Source organism: Pavona decussata, unplaced genomic scaffold (assembly GCF_977016875.1).
Source record: "Pavona decussata unplaced genomic scaffold, jaPavDecu1.1 SCAFFOLD_6, whole genome shotgun sequence".
NCBI lineage: Eukaryota > Metazoa > Cnidaria > Anthozoa > Scleractinia > Agariciidae > Pavona > Pavona decussata.
This window is the reverse complement of record NW_028145430.1, coordinates 2475080-2492500: the sequence shown is the minus strand read 5'-3', so window position 1 is coordinate 2492500 and position 17421 is coordinate 2475080. Positions and strand designations below refer to the sequence as shown.

The 17421-nt window shown below is 40.4% G+C and overlaps 1 protein-coding gene and 1 pseudogene across 3 annotated transcripts in view; one reads left to right on the top strand and one right to left on the bottom strand.

Annotated features, from left to right (window-relative positions):
* The window catches only part of LOC146489148 (uncharacterized), a 265653-nt gene that overhangs the window by 181190 nt on the left and 67042 nt on the right, over window positions 1-17421 (bottom strand). For all 3 annotated transcript variants that reach the window (XM_085106569.1, XM_085106560.1, XM_085106577.1), the window contains exon 9: window positions 1502-1573. In XM_085106569.1, coding sequence (XP_084962695.1) covers window positions 1502-1573 — 72 coding nt within the window. The remainder of the gene's footprint in view (window positions 1-1501; window positions 1574-17421) is intronic.
* LOC146489151 (uncharacterized) lies at window positions 2918-7136 on the top strand (annotated as a pseudogene).

Below are 17421 nucleotides of genomic sequence, written 5' to 3'. Positions count from 1 at the left end.
GAAAAGTAAAAAGAGGTATGAAAAAAATTATGCCAGTTGGGATTTTCAACCTGTTATGTTTGCTATGTGGGAAGCTGGGAAAACTTATCAGAGAAGGAAGGCATGAAGGTAAACACTATTTTAAAGGCTAGTAAGAGAATATTGTGTTAATTTCTGAGCTTATTTCGATCAAAAATGCCACTGGCTAGAATGATTTTATCCTGATGTTGTCTTCCATTAAATTGCTACTCGATCGTCGCTAGATCAATTTTAAGCTGGGGAAAGCTGAATTTTTGGCGGCAAGGACAATAAATGCAATAGTTTATAATTTTCGATCCCCGATTTTCTTCATGGTCTGCCGCCATATTCAATTCGTAAATGTGTCCTTTGCACATGCTTGTAGCTAAGTTGGCAGCCATGTTGTATAGCATTTCTGTCTATCATTCGAATATCCCTCGAATTCGCGCGCGCCACTCTCGACGTCCGTTGGTATTTTAAAATAGTTTTAGTCACATACGACGCGGGTTAACGTGCATTCCAATTTCGTGGTGTGCAGCTGTTCGCAAACGTTAACAATGATGTTAATTCCCATTTCACTCCACTTAGAGTTCCATAAAAGCGATTCTCCAGCTCTTATTTATGATTGGGCATATTTGTGTTTTATCTCGAGCCTCTGTCATCGGATGTCGGAACGTTACCGCTGGCTTTCAACAGAAATGAGAGTAATTATAAACACTGTCCCTGGGTGGATACTTTACCCTTTTACAAGTCAAAAGTGCCTGTGTGATGTGAAAATGCTTCCTTAGAAAACCACTTAGTGTTGACTTTTTTTAATTAAGTGGCAATTACATGTTTTGTTACCCCTCCATAACGACAAATTTCCCTAAGCTCCCAGATTTTGGGTGCTACGTCTCCAGGCGCAACCAGGCTCATGTCTCGAGGGAGGAAGAGAGTATACCTTGGGAAAGAGGTTGACGTAATTGCTGACAGATCGCAAAATCAGCCGCCAAAACTGCAGTGGGAACTTTACTTCCGTGATTACGATCGTTTGCGAATCGATAGTCGTGATCCTGCAGGATAAAAGTACGTTTTATCTGCGAACGAATACAGTGTTCCCTCAGATGATCCCACAAGTGAATGCTAAACAGGCCTCGACTCAGGCTGACACTCTTTATTTTTTAATTCTTTTTTCTTTATTATTTTAGGCATTGACGAAACTTTCTCAGTGGATTTTTTCAGCGCTGAATATCAAACTGAAGTAACAGTGAAAAGCCTGATTTTGGTCCAAAAAGGTCCACATTCTAAAAGTTTAAGGCGCCTTGGGTTGGTGTTTATCTCTTTGTGTCGTTCTAATAGGATTGGCATACCTTATAAAATGGCTAATTTCAACAAGATTAACTTACATTTCAAACATTTCGAAATATAGATTTTAAATTTTAGTTGATCAAGACTTGCTATTTTCTCTCTCTACGAAAGATAAAAGTAACTTATACTTATCGTTGGCAAATGAAATCCTACTTACAGCACTTTCAACTGGATATTTTGACCAAAAATTGCTGGTGGCAAATCCTGCAACTGATTATTTTCCAAACTCCTGTCAACAAACATATCAAAGAGAGGTTACTGCGCCGTTCAATAGCATGTGAACTGTAAAAGTTGAAGATTCCACCAAAGGTTACGTTTTTCACTGCATTCAATCATAGCAGGGAAAAAACCAGGAAGTTTAGCCTAATGAGGTCTAAAGTTCCCGTCCGTTGGCTTTGATTGGTGGATGTTTATACATGTTGTCGGTTTTTATTCTCAAAGTCTGTTGGTGATTGCCTTAATTTTGATTAACTGCAGTAAAAACGCAATCGTTATTTGCGTTTCGTATGTTGTTTGAAAGGTGAGGTAAGAACGAATAAAAAAAAGTTACGTTCGAAGGCCTATTTAACGTAGGTAACACAGCTTTTCGTTAAAACACAACTTCCTGGGTTGCTGAGAATTAGCACTTGTCTTGTTTGAGTAAGCAATACAGCATTAATAATTCATTGTGGGGGTGAGAGCATGCGCCAGTAAATACATCAGGGGAACTGTTAGAAGTTTCTTAACTACACTCGTGGAAAGCGGTTGCGGGTCTTTCCTAAAATTCAGCAGAGAATTGCCAACTAGTTGTTTCTTCTCTTTTTATATTTTTGTTAACCATATATTTGTATGTTTACTGAAAACACATCTGCAGAATTTGCTGTTACTAATTGAAGACGTGAAGAGCCGAGACAAGGGAAAATAAGGGGGACTACTTACTTTCTGTTGTCCGCTAATGGGCTTAGCAAAGACCAAATTTGAAACTCTAGCAATGCATGCGCATGGAAAACGACAGAAAAGGGAAAGGTAGCGATACTGCAAAGCCTAGTTAATAAATGTGAATTCAAAGTATTATAAAATTGACGCTGTAAGATATTTTAAACTGACGTTTCGGCTATGCTGCCTTCTTCAGGGTACAAAACTATACCGTTCAAAAGTTGGTTAAATTTGCTCGCATGCCCAAATTCATAAAAGCGCGCGGGCGTGCAACATAAGTGACAGCGCCTGCCAGCGCGCGAGCAAGTAAAAAACGAACAATTCACTCAAAACTAAAGTCCTGATTAAGTCCACTGGGACTAACAGTTCCATATTTGAAAATGAACCGCATCTCCTGCTTTTTCCGGTATTCCTGGTTGGCTTGAATATACATGGCCTGTTTCCTCGGACAAACTTCCTTTCCGGGATATTTACATGAAGCCTCGAGCTGATCGCATAGCCACTTCCATACACTACAAAGGCACAGATAGCCACTCTTACTTCAACTCTCAGTTCATCCCATCCTAACAGTTGCAAGTCATCCATACATTTTAGCCAGTTTCTCAGTCTGCGTAAGATTTGCAGTGATGACGCTGATTTTGACATTGAGGCAGCAAGAATGGAGACCTTTTTTGCATCACGCGGGTATCCCGATGACGTCATAAGAAGGGGAAGAGTACGAGCATCGACCAAATCAAGGGTTGAAATTTTGAACAGTGTCGTCGCAAACAACACCGCTATTGATAGAGTTCCATTTGTCACTACTTTCCATCCAAGAAACCTGGCTGCCGTTAAAATCATTTCAAGGAACTTCCGGATCCTTCATGAAGACAGCACGACCGCCAATATCTTCAATAAACCACCACTGAAGGCTTTCAGGCGTGCAAAGAATCTGAAGGATTTGCTAGTCAGAAGCAGCCTACCTAAACACCCTTCAAACCAACCACCAGGAACCTTCCCTTGTAACAGGACCGTTTGCCGCACATGTCCCCACGTCAATCTGTCTCCCTCAATAACAGGTTAATGTCACAGGACATTATTCCTGCATCACGGACAACCAGTGGTTTACTCTTTGACATTCGCAAAATGTCCATCAACGGTTTATGTCGGGGAGACTGGTCGTAGGTTGGCGGACAGGTTCAGGGAGCACTGTAGATATGTCATCAACGGGAGAAATGACCTACCTGTGACGGCCCATTTCAACCAAGAAAACCACACACTCGAAGATCTGAAGGTTGCGGTTTTGAGGGCAGGCCTAGCCAACCAGGAATACCAGAAAAAGCAGGAGATGCGGTTCATTTTCAAATATGAAACTGTTAGTCCCAGTGGACTTAATCGGGACTTTAGTTTTGTATGAATTGTTCGTTTTTTACTTGCTCGCGCGCTGGCAGGCGCTGTCACGTATGTTGCGCGCCCGCGCGCTTTCATGAATTTGGGCATGCGAGCAAATTTAACGAACTTTTAAACGGTACAGTTTTGTACCCTGAAGAAGGCACCATTGCGGAAACGTCGGTTTAAAATATCTTACAGCGTCAATATTATAATATTTTGAATTCAGAAAAGGGAAAGGCTCAGACGACCAAAAAATCAAAAAATCGAACAAGACACAACTATACCAGCTTGTTGTTGTCGAGGTATCGTAATTTATTATATCTCTCATTTAATACGCGCGGTGTGATTGGTCAATTTTGCGGGACGTTTTTAACTCTACAGCCCGCTAATTTTGAAAGTTGTTCCTTTCCCGCGCGTCCGGTTAACCAAAGAGATATAATAAATATACTACTAACCTCGTTTTCTCGGTCCGTAACTTACACTACACCCTCGAAGTCGGTTGGTAAGAGGTAAGTATTTTCACGTAACAAACCTATTGGGCTACTGGTACTGGCGGAATCAGCGAGGTGGAAGAAGACGAAAAAAGTCCGGTCTACACAGCACAAATTATCTCCGGTACGAAGAATAGGAGATAATGTCTTTCTACGCGCTATTCCCTTAAGGATGTAGAATTTATTAGTGCTTTTGTTATATAAGCCACTATCAGTCGCTCTGTTATTCGGGAATAAATAGTTGGTATTTGTGCCGTTAGTCACTCTCACTCCTGTACTTGTATGCCAGGTAAGTTAAGATAGTGAGATAAGTGATATAAGTCCTGCAATCTATGCACGCCGAGGCGGTGCTGAAATCGCAAAGGAGGCTCTGAATAGCAACGCCGTTGAGAAGACGAAGAATGTTGTCGCGGAAGGCATTTCCCTCGTATCTAAGATAACGAAAGCTATTAAAATAGCCGACAAAAGTGACTACAGTTGGACTTCTGCGCAGGAATATTAATCTGATGAGTTGGCATTCGATGCCGAGGTTGAGAAAAGGTTGTTTCGTTCCGAAAGAAAGGCTGAGAAAAAAGTAAAGGAGACTAAGAAGAAGCGTGTTCGTAAATGATTCCAGAAATATCCTGGTTATGATTCTCGTTGCCGTGCTTCTTCTAATTGGACTTGATTCGTGTGGTCTTTGCTCAGGGGCCGGCGTCGCGTGGCCAGCAGAGCGCCCGTCCAGTTGATCCTTGTTTTAAGTCGAGTATTTATCTGTTTTCTCTTACACTGTACTTGGCTAGCTTCTACCTCTGGCTTTTTGCCTGGTACTTGAAGCAGGCCTATGTTCTGCAAGTGAATATTGTTTTCTTTGCTTATTTTATAGCGTAGAATGCAAATTATCTCCGGTAAGAAGTATAAGAGATAATGTGTTTCTATGGGTTATTCTGATAGACATGCAGAGTTCATGAGAGCTCATTACTGTTCATTAGCGATTTCCATAGACATGAAGAATTCATTAGTCGTTTCGTCATATTAGCCACTATCAGTCGCCCTGCTATTCGGGTTGATATACTTGGTATTTTTGCCGTTAGTCACTCTCACACCAATACGTTTACCAGGCTCTATATTTCATTTACATTTCCCCCCGTTTTTTACTTCAATTTCCTATTTTCTTTTATCATATGTTTTTTCTACTTTTTGTGGTGTGAATACGGTCACTTGGCGTCTTCGTGTCCGGACAAATTTAGGTGGGGAACGTTGCAAGTGGCTCTACCTTGGGCCATGAAGTTTCTGCGATTTTAGTTCATTGTTGCAATGCCAAGAAATCAGAGTATTCTGCGAAAGAGTCGGGCGTTAGGGGTCGTTTACCGCAGTCAGCGGGGTTTTGGGAGAGGACTCTATAGACGCTCCGCCATTTTTTTTTCTTTATAATCATTCAACAGCATTATTTCTTACCTTTTCGTAAATTTCTAGTTAGTTTAATTCTTGTCGAACAACCAGTCCACTTTGAGGAACCCTCAGTTCGTTCCAGCAGCTACAGTACTGTATTATCGATTTGTTGCAGGAACATTTGATCGAAGAGCACTATTACCCTCCCACTGTTGCTGAGCTTCAGAAACTTTGCTTACGAGCAGTTGAATTTTATTTGATTGAGCCCAGATTTCGTTACCAGCATTTGCGTTCCCTAAGTGAGGTTTTCGAGTAGAATTTCTGTTTTTTACTTGGTACCTAAAGTGTGGCTATTACCCTGTAGACATTTTTGGGCCTCATTAGTAGTTCTTAGGTTTTTCCTGGAATTAGTAGGGAGTCGTTAGGTATTATACTGCGAGGATCTTTCTTCTACCTGATCTATCATCCGCAGTTCAATATATGATGTTTCATATATTCATATTCATTTATACTTTTACCGTTTCGCCCTTCGGTCGTAGTACCGCTTTTTATTATTTTAAAAAGCTTTTGCGTCCCCTGGTTAGGAGGTGGCGTTTTATGTCCCACAACTGTTTAGTGTACCTGGATGATGACATTTTCGGCCATCTTGATCATTTGTCTTCTCTCGCCTGCAGTCTTATCGCACGTTCTGACTTATCCTCTGCTGGTCTCGTGCACAACGAGAGCACGTCGTGCTGGGAGTCCGTCCAAATGGGGGCATGGCTAGGTATCGTGATTAACATTATTCAAGACACATTTCAAGTTCCCGCATCACTGAGTTAGAGAAATTGGAGCGTACCCTGCCTTCCTTGATAGGCCGGGGAAGCTACAGGGATCTAGCTCGCCTCGCGGGTTTCATTATTTCCCTCTCCTTGGCGGTTGTTCCTATCTCCCGTCTTTTCACCAGAAAAAATATAGTTTTTATTCATTCTAGTCCTTCTTGGGATGTGTCGTTTACTTCACCGCGGCATTATTACATGAGCTGAAGTTTTGGCTGCAGCACATCGATTCCTTCAATGGGTAGACCATTAGAAGTATATTTTTTGCCGATGTAGCCTGTTATACCGGTGCCGGTGAGGTTGCATTTAGCGGTTATCATTAGCAACCGTGGGAAACGATCCAGTGCATGGCATGCTTGAGCTGGCTGACATTGGCATGGGTTCCACTTATATATCGCCAACTGAAAGCAGTAATCGTCGTTTTACAGTCTTACGCTGGGAGGTTGAGCCGTCGGAGGGTGAAAGTCTCTGTGGATCCGGACAATATGTGGGCTACGCGCATCCTTGCTGTTGGCAGTCCCAAGCCGGATTAGCAGCAGGTTTTAGCAGTGACATATTCAAGTTCTGCCTGTCATTAGCTTTTCCTTTAGCGCCACAGTGGTTACCACATGCTCAAAATGCCTGTGCCCATTTGCTCAGTAGGTTTCCCGACCGAGATAACTGGAGCCTGAATCCTGCGGACTTCCGGTGGTTCGACGCAGAAGGGCATGCGTATTCCGTGGACCATTTTTCTTCTCATTATAATTCGCATGTGGCCAGATTTAAAAGGTGGGGACCGTTGTTGTTTCAACTGGCCTTCCACTTCTTTTTGGCTTTTCCTGCATAGCGCTCCTGCTCATTTTGCGCCTTTTGTGAGAGATTCCATCGTCCTTCCCAGGTTGCTAGATCTGCTAATTGAACTGACGTCAAGGTCAGGGGATAGTGTACAGAAGGCATCCTCCGTGCTCACCATGTGCCCTTCGTTCACAACACTCACTCACTCATCTCATGCTCTCATGCACTCACTCACAAAAAATTCAAAGTCACACCCGTACAAGTCAGGGCCAGCGAGTGAGTAAGCTAATTGTAATATTGTACAAAGTGTAAGTGCGTATGTACTGTCTAGTTTATTATTGTATGTAACTGTGTGTTTTCTTGCAAATAAAAATGAAAAAAAAAAAAAAAAAAAAAAAAAAAAAAAATGTGCCCTTCGTTCAATATGTTGCCATTACGTCTCAATTTCCGCTGAATTTCTCCACTCGGTTAGTATTGTTTTGAACGTCTTTTTTTTCCCCTTTTTCTTCCCTTTAATTCTTAACTGATCAGAATTCCGGTGTAGCAGGTTTTTCTCCAAGCTGTGTAATCGTAGTCCACACCCTTTTCGCTTTGTTACAGTTCGGGTGGCGTGCTGTTCCCACGTTTTGCTCTTATCGCGTGCTTGCGTATTTTTTCCTCGATTGCTCGTTTTTTTCTAATTTCTCGCAAACAAGTGCTGTTATTTCGTGGAAAAACTCTTATCTGTAAAAAAAGTTTTGTTTTGTTTTCGAGTTTCCTGGTTACCTGGTTAGTGATTTTCCTTTTGTTTTGTATTTTTATTTTGCCATATATTCGTTATTTGGCATTTGGGGTGAAGCTCAGCAGCTGCTCGTCCTGGTTTGTTTGCCCGAGTTCGGCTTCTGTTGGACCTGATTCTTTCCTAGACTGGCCATAACACTGTTGGTAGGTACTCTTCGGCTTGGAGACGTTGGCCCCAGTAGGTCTAGGCAAAGACAGAGGTTCCACACCTTCCCGCGCAGCCTCTGCAATTTCGCCAGTTCTCTTTTGGATTTTACCGAAACTGCTTCCCTAAGGGTCGCTGGGTGTTCCGTCATCGACTTCGCGCTTAATTTACTGTTTTCGATGGGATCACAAGGTTGCCGGTTTGGAGTCCACATCGTAGAATCCGAAAGTTATTGAAGCCGCTGAAGGTGCTAAGAGGAAGTTACCCAAGCCGGTTCAGCCCAAGAAGCATTTGCATCTGTGCACCATTGTCAGGGTTGCTCAGTTCTACAACACTGCTTCCGTTTCTCTCGCGAGGATTCGTTTCTTATTTGTGTCGTTAGTCGGAATTGCGCGTCTTTTCCGTGTTTCTAAGTTGTTGTGCATTAAGGTTAAAGATATCTCTTTAAGAGCCGTTGTTAGTAACTTTCAAGAATATGGCGACAGAAGCGAAAATTCGAATGTCTTTTTATTTGCCCCAAAAGACCCTTTCGGTGAACTATTTTCAAAAATAATATTCAAAAGTTCTAGCGAATTTTTATTTTGGCAAAAATTGGGAAAGTTCGAAATCGACCAAAACGTGCCCGATGGCCCGACTGAAGTTATGCAAATTAGTACATTTTCAAAACTCTCGTTCAAGACAAGGCAACGTTTTCTCGAGTTGATATTTTCACAATCGTTTTTACATCCCTTATGCTTGCTTCCAAACTATATTTTATCTCGACCTGAACATTCTTTCATTTGAAGTTGCCCACGTAAAGAATACAATGTTTGTTTCTTCCTTAGATGAGTGATTTTTTGCCGTATTTCAGATGACCATATCATCGGGGGTATACGAATATACTGGTAATGAAATAACTTTTTTAAATAGGCAATTCAATTTTTCTTATTTATCATGTTAAAATATTTAGTTTGGCCCGTGAAAAGTGAGCGCGCTAGGTCGAGATGTGTGGAATGCACCTTGACACAATTCGCCATTTCAGTACTTCATGTTCCTCCTGTTATTTTGCACGTGTCAATACAGTTCACGGAAGCTATTAGGTAAAAGCCAAGGTCTCTGGTTTCATTTCATGCTTTTATACACCTAAATAACTCGCTTTAAACTTGAGTGTTCCCCACATTAGCATTAGGTTATCAAATGATTCTTTTCAGGTGAAATGTTCGAGTTTATATTGAGCCGTTCAAGCGAGATGAAAGAGCCGTTCCCAGGGAAATAACTTGAAATCAGTAAAATTAATACCCTCTCTCTCATATCATGCTACACTTCCAAACTACCATTATTTTTAATCTAGAAAGTGTAAATGCTCCCTTTTTACGTGACCTAAAATAAAATTTGCCTAAAAAATTACGAATGAACTCCACCGCAAGAAAAAACTGAAAAAATCGCGCGTCCGTTGTTTTACCTCTGTATACATTTATGATCGGAAAGTAGAAACAAAAAATCTTCTCTATGCCCATCTATATAAATGCACTCGCCAAACAGGCTTTGTTTTTCTCTGTGTTCGTCGAAAATACTTAAGAATAGTGCAACATTGTTACTGACTACTTGACTCATTCAATCACAACCGGATAACACGACTGAAAACTACAGATATAAAGAAATGCTCTTACTTGTCTGCAATCGTTATTCACATTATATCTGGCGATATCACATCCCCGAGGCAAGGCTGAAAATTGTCTCAAATTCCGCATATTAGAGATTCAAAGTTTTGAACAACGCGAATGACTTTCATTGCGTGACAATTGAAATGTGATACACAAGCGCGCGAAAAGCACAGGAATAAACAATGTCAATATTTGCGCTTGTGATGACAGTGCGAAAATAATTTTTGAAATGACAAGAAGAAATTGAGGCAAGGTCAAGGTCTGCAAGGTATATTTGATTGCCGGATTGAAACGAAAATCATGTATCCCCCCCCTCCCCTCCCACTTCCAGGGATTGAACCGAATTCTCATCAACAACAACAATATAAACAACCTTTATTTTCCTCAAAGTAAAACCGAAAGAAACTAAAATGAAAAGTAAACAAATAAAGAGCTTTCGAAACCTCAATGTGGTATTTCAATACTATCCTCAAACAAAAAGCTAATCTATTTAGGAGAGTGAAGTTTTTCTTTCGCCATGGCAGCTCTCCGTGCGGATCAAGCTCAAAAAATGCTAGATTTGCCATGTGTTAATTACGCTTAATCCATGCAAAAAGGACGTTCGCGCGCACCTGAAGGCACAAACGATCGGGCCTATGAAGAAATTCAGGACGAAATAGTGTTGTTGCTAGAAAGGGCAGGTAAAAATGTTTTGATTTGAGTGAAACTGAGAGCATGAAAGAACATTTTATTTCCTTTTCTGATTTCCTCTATTTTTTTTAAACAGAAACTCACTGCTTTGCATTACTTTACTTCATTCCAGGAATAATGGTTTACGATTGAAACTTTCCATTCGTCTTTATGTGCTCTCACCACCGAGAGAAGTAAGGCCTTCGTGTGAGAAATGGAAAAGTCAAAAATCTTTAACGACGAAGGGAGACCGCGGATGAACAGCAAAGAATCGATGTTCATTGTCAATGCATGTACTGTAGGTTAACCTAATCCAATTGGAACTCGTAATTAAGTTAAATCTTCAACATAAATTAAATAATCACTAGACTATGGTACACAGGTTCGAAAGATACTCTCACTGGCCTTGTCAAAGGCTGTTCGTGTGGTGGATACTCTGGAGCACGTTAGGAGGATTTAACAACGACAACGTCAGACTTACACAGTGACGGTCCGTAAGAGATAACACCACCTTTTAGACCGAACACGAAAATCTGAGAAATACCAGTCGTGCCCCTTGTCCTTTGACACTAGTGTGCGCGCTAGAAAATAATATCTTAAAATTTTCAACCTCTTTCAGGTGCTGACGCGTCCTCAATTTAGGTTCAATTGCCTTTCATAATTTGATCATTAATCTCTGAAAGTAGATTTCATTACTTACTTCATTATAGACGTAAGTGCGGTTGCCTACTAGACACGAAAGAGGAGTTTCAGAAACCTATCTCTCTCGACTACCTCTGAGAGGGAAGGAACCCGCATACTATACTTAGTAGCGTGTTTGTTAACGATCGTCACCAAATGCATTTGCTCTATGCTTCTCGTCAACTTGAGTTTTGACTTCCATGCTCCACCCCCACCCAATCTTCCTTCCCTCCTATATCCCACCCAATAATAGCAAAACAACAACAAAAGTCAGCAATAATGCATAATAATTTTGTGTACTTCCAGTTCACATTTTATAACCATCAGTGACACATCTCAAACAGACATAAAAGCTAGGTTTAACTGCAATTGTATTTTAACAAGTTAACCTGAAAATATATTTTTTTTCGCTCCATTCATGGTGAACGTCCTTATTGCATTGATTAACCGTATCTTGCGCACCTTCTGAGCGTTGATCCACGGCGAAAGACAAACGTCACTGTCCTAAATATATTAGCTTTTTGTTTGAGGATAATATTGAAATACCGCATTGAGGTTTCAAAAGGTCTTAATTTGTTGACTTGATTTAAATTAATTTCGGTTTTACTTTTCCTGTAGTGTTATTGATGAGAATCTGGCACTGACAATACAGAGTGAATCTCGGAGGAGGAAAACTACATGATTATCGTCTCAGTCCATTAAATATACCTTGCAGACCTTGACTTGCCTCAAATTCTTCTTGTAATTTCCGAAATTATTTTCGCACTGTCATCACAAGCGCAAATGTTGACATAGTTTATTACGCAGGATGCCCTGAGGGGCATACCGTGTCTAAAAACGGGCTCCGTATCTTTTGACGCGGGATGCCCTGAGGGGGCTAACCGTGTCTAAAAACGGGTCGATTTTTTTCTTTTTTTCGTAGCAGCCACAAATCTGTACATTAATTTATTCATTAAACTCTACCCTCTCCTACTCGAGATGTATTGTTCTGATTGTCTTCAACAACAGCAGGCCAATCAAAATCCATTTTTGTCGCTTATATCGCGAAGGAGAGGACCCACTCACCCCTACCTGTGTGACGTCAACGCATCACTTGATTTATTTATTAAAAACGGATTAAATTTGTGGCGCCATATTGTTAGCATGTTGTGGACTCAAGTGTGCCGTTTTCAAACGGAAATTTCACCATTTTGAAGCAGTAAATCGAAAGAATAACTTCTAAGAAGAACTCGACACCTAAAACGGTGGAAATTGGAGAGTTACTGGCGAGGGAATCGTGCTTTGTTTGACAGCCCCGAACCACGATGGGAGACTTAAAAGAAGTCATTGAGAAGCTTACGTTATCGTAATGGAATATCCGATATTTCCGGTGAGACCCTTAGTAGCGTAATACAAGGGAAACAACATAACGCGATCTTCATGAATCAAAATATACAATTAGCAATGATAGTTTTATCAATCTGCGAAGCATACAGTTGGAATAAATGAATTTACCACAGCATCTTGGGTAAATGTCAGTATAGGCATCTTGTTACGCGGGATGCCCTGTGGGGCATACCGTGTCTAAAAAGGGGTCGATTTCTTTTTTTTTCTTTACTCGGGATGCCCTGAGGAGGCATACCGTGTCTAAAAACGGGTCGATTTTTTTTACGCAGGATGCCCTGAGGGGGCATACCGTATCTAAAAAGGGGTCGATTTTTTTCTTTTTTTTTTTTTTCGTAGCAGCCACAAATCTGTACATTAATTTATTCATTAAACTCTACCCTCTCCTACTCGGGATGGATTGTTCTGATTGTCTTCAACAACAGCAGGCCAATCAAAATCCATTCTTGTCGCTTATATCGCGAAGGAGGGGACCCACTCACCCCTACCTGTGTGACGTCAACGCATCACTTGATTTACTTATTAAAAACGGATTAAATTTGTGGGGCCATATTGTTAACATGTTGTGGACTCAAGTGTGCCGTTTTCAAACGGAAATTTCACCATTTTGAAGCAGTAAATCGAAAGAATAACTTCTAAGAAGCACTCGACATCTAAAACGGTGGAAATTGGAGAGTTCCTGGCGAAGGAATCGTGCTTTATTTGACAGTCCTGAACCACGATGGGAGACAGAAAAGAGGTCATTGAGAAGCTTACGTTTATACGTTATCGTAATGGAATTTCCGAAAATCCCGGTGAGATTCTCAGTAGCGTAACACAAGGGAAACAACATAATGCGATCTTCGGGACTCAAAATATTCCATTAGCAATGATAGTTTTATCAATCGGCGAGGCATACAGTTGGAATAAATGAATCAGCTACAGCATCACGCGTTAATGCCAGTATAGGCATCTTGTTTTTCATGGCAGCCACAAATCTGCACATTAATTTATTCATTAAACTCGCCCCTCTCCTACTCGGGATGTATTGTTCTGATTGTCTTCAATAAAAGCAGGACAATCAAAATCCATTTTTGTCGCTTATATCGCGAGGGAGGGGACCCACTTACCCCTACCTGTGTGACGTCAAAGCATCATTTGATTTATTTATTAAAACGGATTAAATATGTGGCACCATATTGTTAACATGTTGTGGACTCAAGTGTGCCGTTTTCAAACGGAAATTTCACCATTTTAAAACGGTAAATCGAAAGAATATCCTCTAAGAAGCACTCGACATTTAAAACGGTGGAAACTGGAGAGTTCCTGGCGAAGGAATCGTGCTTTGTTCGACAGTCTTAGACCACGATTAGAGAATGAAAAGAGGTCATTGAGCCGGCTTACGTTATCGTGATGGAACTTCCGAAACTTCCGGTGATGTCATACGTAACGAAACACAAGGGAAATAACGTAACGCGATCTTCGTGACTCAAACTTTTCCAATAGCAAGGATAGTATTATCAATCTGCGAAGCATACAGTTGGAATAAATGAATCAGCTACAGCATCACGCGTTAATTCCAGTATAGGCATCTTGTTCCTGTGCCTTTCGCGCGCTTTTATAAGCTAAATATAAAGCCAATGAACATTTTTTTTCTTTTCAAAAAAACAAAACAAAAAAAAAGAGTCCCAACCTAGCCTCCCACGCAGACGTTCTTGCCGCACGAACAGGAACAGGACCAGGAACGCGTGACGAACCCCTAAGATCGTCTGCGCAGGAGGCTAGTCCCAACCGTGCACATAACAGAAAAATCAGTGGTAAGGGCATTCGCCATATTAAATCGACTGATTTGGCTCCATTTTGAATCTTATTTAGTTAGAGTTTGTCATTTGTTTTTGCTTTGCTCTGAGGGTTTTTCTCTGGCTACATGTGTCAGGTTGCTCTTGTCTCCCCCCAAACCACAACCCAACATCTCAACTGACAATCACGAGCTCCACTTCGCGAACATGTTTCAATATAGTTTTTGAGGGACTATACTTCACTTATTATACCGGGTATTAGGTATTCTTTACTGATACATGGCGATGATGAACTAAAAAAAAATCGAAATCAAGAAATCGCGAATTTTGCGCGTTTCAACTTTCAATTACCAAAACTCATACCTAAGTCTTAAACTTTGGTATATGCATACAAAATACACAAGAAACGTTTCAAACCATAGTGTTTGCAAAGTGAGGATAAATAGGACGAAAAATAAACAATACTTCAGTTTCATTATGGGAAGAAACCTGACGTAGTGTAAAGATAAACTATGGTCTTACAAATTTAAAACTGTCAATAAACTGGTCTAGTAAACACGAAAGAAAAAAAGTTATGCAGCTCCCCCAACGCAACACTGGACGCTGCATAGCTTTTAAAGACGTTTCAGCGCGGAAAAGAAGCTTGTTAAAAGACTCATGGCCGCAACAAGAAACGCACCATCTTGCAACAAGATCAAATGGCTAGGCCTGGCAGTACAAAACTATCAGTAAAGCTAATTTCCTGGTTCAAACAATGCTTCAGATTCTGTTATTTCATAAGTCTCAACAAGAGGTGGTCAGAAAACAACCCCAGTTGAACCCAGCTAAAATACTTCATGCAGCATACGAAACCACAGCCGCTAAAAAGAATCAACAACTGAACTCGTAACACAGAAACACATGCGACGGCTAAACACAGGGCTTACTATCATGCACATCCTCCAAATTATCATATTAACACGCCAAATATGTACAAGAACATAAAACGGTCGAAAAGGCGAGACGAGAAGCGACGAACATGTTAAAAAGAGTATTGTTGCCTAGGCCTTCCAAAATCATTTTACGCATGCCCTTCCTTCAGAGAAATAAGGTCCTCGATTCCTGAGAAGACGTCACAATATCTGCTGGACCCATTTTGCTCAAACCTCGGCCGCCGTTTATAGCGCAAATTTTCGAAACTTCGCCGAGCAACGGAAAATGTAGATTTAAGCTAATCTATTTTTTTTTGAATTGTAAGTAGACTTATTTAGGCGAAAAAGTGGGTAGTTAGGTGCACCTTAATTTAAAAGAAAGGCGTTGAAGCATTATGAACGAAAACTGACAAATTTCAGTAATAACGATGGAACCTATACCGTAGTCATGTCCATCGTGACATAGGAACAAAGTTCTGCTTTGTGATTGTAATGCGCTAGCAATAAATAGTTTGACCAATTTAAATCATTTGGGAACTGTTCTTCAGACACGAAAACAATTCAGTTACACTTTCAATAAAATCATATACGCGTCCTATGCGCAACATCTAAAGAAAAGGATATTTCGTGGCCTTAATATCTCTCAAGATGACTCCATTTAATTGCATTGCGCTTTCTTTCTGCACTTTATTTCTTGCGCCATAACATTGTTGTTTTCGTATGCCCAGGACGCTACTCTGTTTAGACGTTTGTTCATTGCATCACTTGATGAAACGAAATACATGCACTCTTTCTTTTTTTTTTTTTTCAACATGTCTTTCTGAAATTATGAAATCTCTTCAGCCGAAATTACCGCAAATTCAATGGCATGCGAAAAAGCTAGGCAAAAGGGTTTTCAAACGTCGAATTGCAGGTAAATGATAAAAATTGCTCCTGTTATTCAGTGACTTTTGGAGGTACTTGTGAAATTTGATTTTGCAAATGCCGAAAAAATTACTGCGGTGCCGAAATGGGATACTTGCCCGCTTCAGCTGAAAAAGCCGCATGCATGGGAATGGCGACGACAGTGCAAAGTTTATTTCCATATGTATGGCCGGTGGCTAGGATTTTGAGAACTGAAGTGAATTTTTTTAACATTAATTATAAAAATCAATACGAGGATCCTTTTATAGGATACTGAGCTTGGGCTGTCCCCGATTAGATACTGACATTCAAACCTATAGAGCCTTTTAAGGGCGAGAGGGGAGGGGAGGGGAGGGGAGGGGAGGGGAGTGGGGGCGGGGAAACCTGATCCTAGGTGTTAGGCCCCAAACTATTCAATACGCTCAATGTTATGGGGGGAGGGGCGGGGGGGGGGGGGGAGGGAGGTTAAAGAAATGTGAAAGGCGTAGAGTGGGGAAAACATTTGGCCACTCATGGAGCAATTAAATTGCATGGAGTATTTTGAACCACTTCTGTTAAAATTTATTCTTTTTTAGTCTGTCTTTTAATTTCTAAATTATATTTCAGCTGTTGCACATATTCTCTGATAGATGATATCTTACAAGAAGCAGGATAACCCATCATCTTTTTCTCCTCTAAAACCTAAACATTCATGTATATCCTGGTCTATTTTGCACAATTAACAGATAGCATTCTTTGAAATTCCAATTTTAAATAGCAAGGAATTCGTTGCCATGACCTTCGGAGTAAATCAATCGACGTCCAGCTCAAATACTCTACAGCTGAAAGTTCACAGTCCCTAAGGCCCGGTTCATACGTCGAACTTTACATGAGCCGAACCTAATACCTATTAAGGTCGACCCAAATAATTAAGTTCGGCAGTTGATTCAGACGTCGAACCTAACTGAAGTCGAACTTAATTAAAGCTCAAGCGAGAAAGTAGATTTTCGTGGTCAGCGGCTGTTGTTTTTCTCAACAAGATTCAAAATGGCGGGAAAGATGAGTTCTGACATGGAAAAGCTTGTTTGGTAAAATTGAATTTTAGTATTAGTCTTTATTGATATCTCTTATAATTTTTTATAGTTGTTATATTTTTATATAAAATTTTTAAATTCATGTAAAGCGCTTTTGAGTTAATGTTAAAATTATAAATTATTATTAATATTATTATTATTATTATTATTATTATTATTATTATTATTATTATTATTATTAAAATAATGAAGACAGGCCAAACACGGCTTCTATTGGTCGAGATAGGAAGAATATGACCTTCAATACTAATTTGCTCTTACGAGTACGTCTTTCAAAGATCTCCCTTTTCTGTACGAAAGTAGGGAAGGGTCTTTATAGATCTCTCTTAGTAGAGGCTGATTTTCTATCAAGTGCCATTTACTCATCTGAA